This window comes from Sparus aurata, chromosome 12 (assembly GCF_900880675.1).
Source record: "Sparus aurata chromosome 12, fSpaAur1.1, whole genome shotgun sequence".
NCBI lineage: Eukaryota > Metazoa > Chordata > Actinopteri > Spariformes > Sparidae > Sparus > Sparus aurata.
Window position 1 is genome coordinate 20,983,816 of NC_044198.1, and position 9,946 is coordinate 20,993,761.

The 9,946-nt window shown below is 45.1% G+C and overlaps 1 protein-coding gene across 1 annotated transcript; it reads right to left on the bottom strand.

The window, feature by feature from the left end:
- Window positions 1-3: 3 nt before the first annotated feature.
- On the bottom strand, window positions 4-9,942 carry dhx29 (DEAH (Asp-Glu-Ala-His) box polypeptide 29). The gene is made up of 28 exons (XM_030436539.1): window positions 9,574-9,942; window positions 9,041-9,114; window positions 8,774-8,887; window positions 8,560-8,689; window positions 8,338-8,477; window positions 8,098-8,241; window positions 7,795-7,921; window positions 7,396-7,554; window positions 6,674-6,842; window positions 6,454-6,574; window positions 5,953-6,345; window positions 5,608-5,874; window positions 5,332-5,475; window positions 4,721-4,897; window positions 4,491-4,631; window positions 4,259-4,403; window positions 4,054-4,174; window positions 3,843-3,927; window positions 3,530-3,618; window positions 2,603-2,731; window positions 2,415-2,490; window positions 2,103-2,327; window positions 1,875-2,011; window positions 1,672-1,762; window positions 1,279-1,563; window positions 1,072-1,203; window positions 836-932; window positions 4-327 (listed from the first exon to the last, which is right to left on the bottom strand). The coding sequence occupies exons 1-28, from the start codon at window positions 9,764-9,766 to the stop codon at window positions 272-274; spliced, it is 4,161 nt and encodes a 1,386-aa protein (XP_030292399.1). The 5' UTR covers window positions 9,767-9,942; the 3' UTR covers window positions 4-271.
- Between the last annotated feature and the right edge of the window lie 4 nt (window positions 9,943-9,946).

Genomic DNA, 9,946 nt, shown 5'->3' on the forward strand with positions numbered 1-9,946 from the left:
CAATAAAAAGGTGTACAGCTTTATTCCCGCCACATTTGGCAACATAATTTTCTCTTTAATGATTTGTCCTCTCGAATTTCAGCACTGTCTTTGCACTTCATATAATACAGTCAGCCTCAATGTGAGTAAGAGTTTTCGTATCCATGAGTTTGTCTTTAGGATTGCTCTCCGTATGCTGGGTGCTGTTTGTCTGAAGGGACAGAGAACAAAAAGGAAGCACTCCCTGCATCCAGTCTCTGTGAGGAAGAAAATGTACTGGGATGCAGGTTGTTCAGTGGCCGTGCTCCGATCTGATCAGATCCAGAATCAACTGGATGGTCCTCTCACCTACAACAGACAAGGACGAAAAATCAGATATAGGAAAAAACCAAACAGAAATGTAATTGTATTTTTATTCACAGAAACATCAGCTTGAAACCTGTTTAGCTTTATATAATTAACCTAAATGTGATTTTATTCAGAAATGTACATATATTTCAAAACTAGCAAAACAGAATTCTATCTGTAAACAACAGAACGGTCATTTGGCTTGAAAAACTAAAAATGACGAAGATTTTTATTTAACTTGATCATGCATGTAAAGATGTTTATTAAAAACCCAGAATAAAAGTATGAAGCAGAAAATGAGCACAATATGGGAACTTTGAGGAAGACTATAGCTAATAATATAAATTCCAGATGTAAAACGACTCTTTGGCCACGCCTTTATAAACTGTAGAGAGCAACGGAAATTAATTTGATTAATTATTGTCAGAAATGCACCATAAACACAGGTCAATCAGTATTTTGTATGCAGTTTTCATGCCATAAGTTGTATGCAGACGCTCGGGTTTACCTTCCAGACTCATCCTTGGGTTCTCCAGCTTCTTTTCGAGCAGTGAGTCCATTAGCTTCCTGAGGTGCTTGAAGATCACACCAATCCGAACAGGAGCCTTTGAGGGCGAACAACATGGATTTAATAAAATAAACCTGGACGAAGATCTAATTCATTGGCCTACAAATTCAAATTTGCAAGAAAACAGCTGCTGCTGTTACGGAAGAGAAACCAGAGAAACCCCGGTGACCTCTGACCTGGAAGTGGATCCATCCATCCAGAGTGATGAGCCTCTCTCTGTGCTGAATATCAATCTCACCTCCGAACAGCATCATGGGGAAAGGAGATATCAGAGTGGTGTCTCGCAGGTAGATCTTACTGTACTTCACCTGTGGATTGACTTTAATTAGCACCAAATTGACCCAAAAAAGCAGATGATAGACATGTACACTCTTCCCCCGTACCTTCTCCTGGTACAGCAGCCAGCCGTGTGTCTGCAGGCTGCGGTTAACAGATGATGGGTGGACCTGGGCCTTGCCTTGGGGCGTCTCCACCGTGCAGGCCACTCGCTCCAGCACGTCCACGGAGGGGGTGCACAAGACCCGGGCCACGCTGTCATAGAGCCCCGCGGTCAGCACCGCGTTCAGGATTGAGACCTGCTGCTTGGGCAGAGCGGCCGCCTGATGCTTGGAGCGCGACGACCAGAAACCTGCCTGCTCCATCATCCTCATCAGCTCGTGCTTCACATCCTGGGAAGAAGAGTCAAACACATGAGATTAGACAAGAGGTGGAAGAGAGACATAATCTGACTCAAACTGAGAGTCGCAGTAAAGAATGTGCACGCAGCTGTGCGTTACCTCTATTGTAAGGAGAGCCGTACGATTGAGGAAGTGTTGCCTACAGTAGGACATTTCTGCTCTCTGTCCCTCAGTCCTTGAGTTCTTCCACCTGACAATAACGACAGGTTAACAGAAGAACAGGTCAACAGAAAGTAGAGAGAGGTGTTGAGCAAGTAGTGTTATCACATTTTTGCCTGCACTCAGTCTGTCTTTGTCCATACCCCATATATGCATTGTATATCGTCAGGTGATCGGAGTTGGCCAATGCCAGGGCTGATTTGGCCAGGTTGGCTTCCTCCTTCCTGTTCATCGGCGTGGAGAAGGGAGACTTCTCCGTGATGGCTGCTGCGATGGTCGCCTGAAACAAATATATAGTGAGATAATAAAGTAGTAATAATCCTTAGATAACTAGTGTTTTATTTTCTGAATAACGAGGCGGTGGGACGTACGATGGGGTCCAGGCAGCCGAGGATGGCTCCATAGATGAGCATCTTGCCGATCTTCACATTGACGGGCAAACTGGCCAGGTGGAGTCCCAGAGGGGTGAGGAGGTGATTGTTGGGGTGACACGCACCGATCTTCCTCAGCAGGTTGACGGCGTTACTGACAGACTGGGGCTGTGGAGGATCCAGCGCCCGGCTGAGGAAGTCCTCCGGGGAGCCGTACTGGCATTTCTACCAGAGGCGAGAGAGGAGGAGAAAACATCTTAAATAGGAGCTTCGATAATGTTTCCATATATGGTGACAGAACGGTTTATATACCATGATATGAAGGCAAAGCTCCTCCAGTGGGACTCGAAGTATCTCTGGAATGGAGTAATCCATGAAGGAGTCAAACCTGAGGAGGTTAAACAAGAGCAGTACAGATCAGCACAGGACTGTAAACAGGAGTCTGACCTACATTATATAGTTCCTTTTTTTGCTCCATGATGCACCACCACCCTCCGTACCTGAACTTTGGGTAGAGTCTGAAGCAGAAGCCGTTTCGGACACGTCCTGCTCTCCCCTGCCTCTGGAGGGCGCTGGCTTTGGATACAAATGTTTCCACCAGAGAACTCATCTGGCTGCTCTCATGGTACCTGAGTGACACAGCAGACTGGAGTCAGATCTCTACAACAGAATTCACTCACCGTGTCCCATTAATGTAATTATCAGCCATGCTAGAGGCCAATAATTACACCACGTTGGTCTAGAATGAAATATCTCAACATCTTTGCCATGAAACAATTTGCCATGAAATTTGGTACAGATCTTGCTCCCACATAATGTATGCTGCAGATGTGGTTTGGAGTGATGGATAGATTTGACATTTGTCCACTACTCCTACGTCTAGACTTCCTACATCTTTCCCATCGTCAAATTCAAGCACTATTAGAGCATTTTCAAGCGGTAATTTCAAGCTTTCCAGCAACTTGCAGCGGTGGTACATAGCATATTTAGACACAAAACATACATTTAAATTATTATTGCCCTTCATCACATCAAATCAGATATGTCTGTGATATAAACAACCTAAATTATGTTCCGGATAGCATTCTACAGCAGGATGACATATTTAAGGAAAACTAATTGAAACACCATTCGGTAGACTTTTCATCCTGTAACCCTGTTGAGCTTATATAAAGCTTTTCCAGGGCTTTATCCAATATGCAAGCACTTTACAATCCTTGAAAATATCCCGTCACATTTAAATCACAGCACTACTTTTTTTACGCCTCATAGAATCAATGTTTTGATTATTTTTGACTAAATCCATGAAAAAGATCTGGCAGTTTACTTCAGTTTACGATCTGTTTTAACTTTATAAATAAAAAAATCTAACAACAACATCACGATATGTCAGATTTTTCTGGTGTTCAGTGTTCAGGTGGCCTTACTTATTTTCCTTTGTCTTTCCAGTGTCGATGACAAACACGACGTCAGGGATAGTCACACCTGTCTCAGCGATGTTAGTCGACAAGACAATCTAAAGGAGACGCAAAGACATTTTCAGAACTTGTGAATGTTATTTTTAATGGAGCACCAAAAACATGATTAAGTTTTAAAAAGAAACAAAACAATCATAAGAATCAGTTCTAGTTCTAGTTTTACCGGCAACAGAGATTTTTAAAAAAGGACTGTGCTGAATCCCATAACATTACTCTGATTTTTCTGTGTATCTATTACTGAAGGCTTCATCATATAAAGTACCTTTCTAACTCCAGCAGGTGGCACTGTGAAAGCAGCACCCTGGTCCTTCGACGAAAGCGTTGAGTGCAGAGCGACAATCTTAAACCTAAAAGAGCCAGTCATAAACCACAGTGAGCCAAATAAAAACAAACAAGAACAGTTTGTGCATTTCACCTGGTGATTTTGAGCTCACACTGGATTACAGTATATTACATCAGTCTGTGTTTGTCACCTGTTTTTGTCTTTGAACCTCTTGTCTGAGGAGAGCAGGTCGTACAGCTGCTGGATGTGAGCCAGGCCCGGGAGGAACACGAGGATGGCTCCATCCAACTCGGCAAACTGTGGGGATTTATCTGGCAGAGCATCGAAATACAAACATTTAACTCAAGACTTAAGTGCACTGTGCTGTATGACACAAGCGAGATGATGTTTTGTACCCAGGTAGGCGATGAGCTCAACCAGTAAGTCCATGTTGATCTTATTAGGGTTCATGTACTGCAGCACGTGCCGAGTCCTGCTGCTGAAGTGGTCCAGATCTGGACCCAGGTCCCAGCCGGAAGAGGGGTCCCTCAATATCATCTCCTGGAAGAGGCAGGCAGGGTTACACATACACAGAACACACACCACTGCCATGCATTCTGTGTTACTGCTGCAGAGAGACGGTGTTACCTGGTGTTGCACAGTCTTGCCACCTTTTTGCGTGACAGAGATGCTCACTTCCTCTTCGTCTTCAAGAATTCTCTGGCAGTACTCTGAGTCCTTCTCCAGGACGTAGCCGATCTCTTCCACAATGTCTTCCAAGTGGGACACCTGGAGACAAAAACACAGGAGCTTCAGAATATCCTGCTACCTCCAGCGTATCTTTGATATCCACAAACACAAACTGAAGCTCCTCTGACCTCCACTGGGAAAGTCCTGCCAGGTATGCTGATGACGGGGCAGCGGTTGAAGTAGCTGGAGAACTTCTGACAGTCCACTGTGGCGCTCATGAGGATCAGCTGCAGGTCCGATCGCCTCATAACAACATCTTTCAGGATGGTTAACAGGAAGTCCGACTGGACACTGCGCTCATGGACCTGAGGAGTTAGAGGCGAGGATGTAGGGATCGTTGGATGATGAAAGGAAAGCACTAGAACAGATTTTCCAACTCAGTGTCTTGTTAAAAATCACGAACTGATGATGAAAGAAATCACGATGAGAAGCAGTTTATTATTGGTTATCAATATATGCTGAAAAAGACAGATATTGCTCATTCCTAAATTATTATCTTGCTGGCTTTTTGCAGGCACCAGCTGTCATTATAAAGCTGTCATTATAAAGCACCTTTCTGCCATCTAGTGACTGTTCTTTTTATTCCCAGTTGACAGGGTGAAATATTGTGATTACATTTTAAATCAATTATTTAAATGTAACAATATGGCTTTGGTGTGGAGGATATCATTTGAAAATTTAATTGATGGCTGTCAAGAGCATGAAACCGACGACCAGTTCATCATGACACCGCCTGTACCTCGTCTACGATGATGTGCGTCAGGGAGCTGAGGTGTTTGTCGTGCTGTAGTTTCCGAAGCAGAACTCCGGTCGTACAGTAGAGCAGGCGGGTCCACTCCCCAGACTGATTCTCCATCCGGATCTGGTACCCACACAGCGACGACTGAAACGAGATTTCAACATGAAACATGATCATTAAAGCAGGTCACAGTGTATCCTTTCAGCCCACAATATCACAAAGACACACATAAAGGTACATCAAGAATTGAGACGTCTTGTTAAAAATGTATTTCACCTTCGACCCCGGTCCATCCTCGCAGCCGAGCTCCTGGCTGACCCTGCAGGCCAGGCTCATGGCTGATATCCTGCGGGGCTGCGTCACCACGATGTTGCAGGGCTGAGCCTCCTTACCTCCCGTTAACAGCTCCTCCAGGAGGAACTGAGGAATCTGAGTACTCTTTCCGCTTCCCGTCTCACCGGCCACCACCACCACACGGTGGCGCTGTAGAGCTTCCAGGACACGATGCCGGTGTTGGAACACGGGAAGCTGCTCTCGCTCTGCCTTGAAGGAAAGATAGCGGTTTAAGTACTCGCTATCAGTTTGTGTATTTTTAAGATGAAATCATCTGAGGATATCTACCTTTAGCTTGTGGGCCACTGAGGAGTTCTTCAGCTTCTTTAAGAGCTCTCTGGATGCCTCAAGTGCTGCTGCCCCTTCCTTCCTCACGCCTCTTTTCTCACTCTTGTCCTCCAGATTGTCTCCTCCCTCCCCAATATCAAGTCCAGCCAGGTTCTCCCAGGACTCTTCGGGCTCTTCATCTGCATCCCCGCCCTGCCCCACTTGGCCTTGAGATGTAGATTCCTGCTCTTGGTTCTGGTTCTGCTGCTGTTTGAGTCTGGTCAGAAGCCGCGAGATGAACTGGTCTCGAGGTTTGTTGGCAGCAGTGCGGCTCTCCTCCTGTTTCTGCTGATCGCTGTCCCTCCACTCCAGCCACACGTCTCTGTAGGTTGGAGGAAGGAGCTGGTGCACCGACTGTGGGGTGGTTAGAGTAAATTAATTATTAAGATGAATGGGGACACAACAGAAAATGTGAGTCAAGCTGAAACAAAAACAACAAAAGGTATCCTCCGCATGCATTACCTGTCCTTTAATCAGGGTGTAGAGGGCCAGCGTGGCTGCCAGATGTTGAGCCTGCATGTTGTCCTCAGTCAGGATCGTCGGACAGACTTCAAGAACATCATCTGGCCTCTGAACACGCACCCTGATCAATACAATCAGAACAAAATATCCTCATATTTAGTTATATGCTGACTAAAAACAACAGAGCGTATGGCACAATAACAAAGAACTGCTGACTTACTTGCATCTCCAGTATCGACCAGCTGCGACCTTGTGAAAAGCCGGTGCTGGACTCTTTGGCAGGTTCTTCCGGACCCAGTCGATGAGGAACTGTTTGGGGGACTTCCCCGTCCAGCTGCGAGCAGTGTAGTCGAAATTGCGAATGTCCTTTGGCTCATTCTTTTTCACAACTGCGAAGGAACAAAATCATCATTAAAAGGACTTTTTTTTTCTCAAAGCCCTGTCTATTTGTAGTTTAAAGTAAAAATGGGTTAAGTAAATACTGTTTATCCATTTTCCCAGAAACCTGAACCTGAATAAATGAATAAAAACCTGAATAATATGGTTACCAGCAACAACACTTCAAATATGTGAAAACTACTTTTTTCTTTTAATAAATCAGAATATTCACATCTGAAGTGTTATGTTCAATGTCTTTTAAATGCATGTTCCTTTTTTAGAATGTGGACTGCAGCAAGAGTAGCTTTAGGACACAGCTAATAGGGATCTGAACAAGTATACCATAATAATACATTTAATACGCAGGTGAAGTGTCAGACTCCTCTGTGTGGCTAGGGATGGCAATATGGATGTGACCTACATGTATAGAACATCTATTGCAGAGATACTTTACCGTATATTACACATGAATTGCAGTTTTACAATTTTAACCTGAAGTTATTCAGGCTAAATCCAAAAAAATACCTTTGAACGTGTTGTGCTGAAGTCACATGATGAACTAACCTTTCTCCGCAGGCGGCTGCTTTTCTGCTTGTTCGAATAACTTGAAGCTGAGGTCTTCTTTGTCCTCCTTGGCAGGAAGCACTTTCTTTTCCTTTTGAGGCACGTCGACCACTTTTAAAGCTGGGTTGAAGACCGGGTGGGACTCCATTTGCTTCATTTCTAGAAACAGGAAATGCGTTTATTTATTTTTCAGATTTCAATTGACAGGGACTATACATGTTGGCATTGTTGTATCTAGAATACAAGTGATGCATAATTTGCAGTCCTTCTCCCTGATTAGGTTTTTGAGGAACACACGGTATTAAACTCTAAACATTAAGACAATTGTTCTACGTAAGTCAGACAGTATGTTGGAAGAATCTCTCTGATCTCTGCATGTGAGAACTGAGGCACACTCACCTTGCTGTATGACGCGTATCCTGTCCTGTGCCATCCTCTGGCCTGGCTTGTCTCCCTTTGTCTTGGCAGTAGCTGCCATATCTTTGGCGTCATACAGCTGAGCGGTGAGGATCAAATACCTGTCGTTCTACACAGCAAGAAACAACACACAGTCAGTACACCACGTCACTACAACGACACAACTCTCAGAGTCCATGAACAGCTCTGCAAGAAAGGGAATGATCACACATTCGAAAAATGTTGAACAATTCCTTTCATTTTCAAAAAGAGATCTCAGTTTTAAGTAGCTTTAAATTAACTTACTGGATCAAACTTTTCATCCAGTTCAGGATTGTGTGTCTTCTTCCCTCTTTCCTCTTCCTCCTCCTCCTCCTCATCTTCACTGCTCTGCTCTGCATACCTTAAGATCCAATCCTTCATGCTCGCAGCTTCATCCCTCTCTGTCGCCTGGCAAAACACCACATATATACAGGTACATTTGGTGTAAGAGTACAACATCTGTATGGCTAACACATAACACATAGAATAAACACACAGACAAACCTTGGCGGTCTCTCTGTGGGTGTTGACGGGCGCTTTGGGGCTTGCTGGAGCAGGTTTCTGCTGAGCAGGAGGCTGGAACCTGGGCCTGCTCCTCTGGTTCTCCTCCTGCATCTGCTGGCTAAAACCATCTGGCAGCTCATCTGATGTAAAAACAGAAAATTGAAGTCACAGATTTGATGCTACACAGTGATGACACCTTAATGACCGCAGACGCTCGGTTACCATCTTTAAGGTTGAGGCAGAGCCAGTCGAGAGCGGAGTGGAGATCCCCTCCGTACAGCACGCTGCTCTTCATCGCGTCCTCAATGTGCTCCCTCTTGAACTTGAACTTCTCCAGAGCTGTGTACAGGTCCTGGAGGCACAAACAAGACAACCTGAACGCAACGTTCAGTCATGGAAACAAATCTCAGTGTCAGGGGGACGTTTTTGTCTTTACCAGCAACTTCTTGGTCGTAAGTCTGCCCGATATGGGCCCTTTGTCGCCATTCTCCTCTCTGAAGTCGTTGATCAGCTTGATGATCTTCTTCTCCAGGTCAGCCTGGATGGTAACCTGTTTTAAAAGGCCAAATCACTATCAACGTTTCCAGTGTTTTTCAGTGCGAATTTCACTTGATAAAATGGGATGAGATTACGCCACTATGTATGGTATATTATTGTGTTATAAGCTGCACAATAGACAAACAGAAGGGAACCAGTGACTTACTTTAAGAATGGACTTGTCGGAGACTCCACCCGTGTCAACCTGGGCCGCGTTGGCAAGACTGTAGGTCTTTGGAGCTGGAGGGGGGAAAAAACATAAATGTCTCAAATGCGATGGCTCCACCACCCATCAAGTGTTTTTATTCTGATAACTATGTATTCAGTTGGTTACATGATTGGCTGTGTTGTTTGGAAATTGCCTAATGTTGTCACCTCAGTTTGTTTACCCTTCTCATAAGCTGCAAATACAACAGCTGCAAAGTGTCTTATTATGAGAAGAAGAAAGGCAACAGAGAACTTTATAAAACTGTGACCTGTCAGATATGTTTATTCTGCTTAGGTGCTGCAGTGTAAGTACACTAACATCATCTCACAAATATAATACAACACACAGGGCTGAACATGACAGTACCAACACCTCCACATAACAACAGCATGAAAATGACCGTATCGACATCTTTTCCGACAACGTCACTGACTGGCGACTGGTAACCAGTCGTGTTTATGAATCTATTACATCAACCAGCTAACACCCACCTTTTGATTTGCTCTCTTTGCCTGGTTTAGCCTGTTTGCTGCTGCCTGGTTGTTTCTTCGCCTCCTCCACCACCACGCCGTTCCCCGCTGCAGCAGCACCAGTCCTCCCCGCTGCTGCTGCCGCTGCTCCAGCCGCCGCCGGGGCCAACGGAGCGGCCGCTTGCGCCGCCGATTTCTTCTTCTTTCCACCCATTATGTCACAAAACACCACCTATCTTCGCCTCCTCTATGTGGCCAGGTGATGCCAAGTCATATACAAAGTCCTGAGAGGTGGTCGCTGCGGACAGAGAGCACAAAATATCGCTAACGTGTGAGCTCCTCCACATTCACGTCAGGCAGGGTACGTTTTGGACCACACGGCTGCCGTACCCGG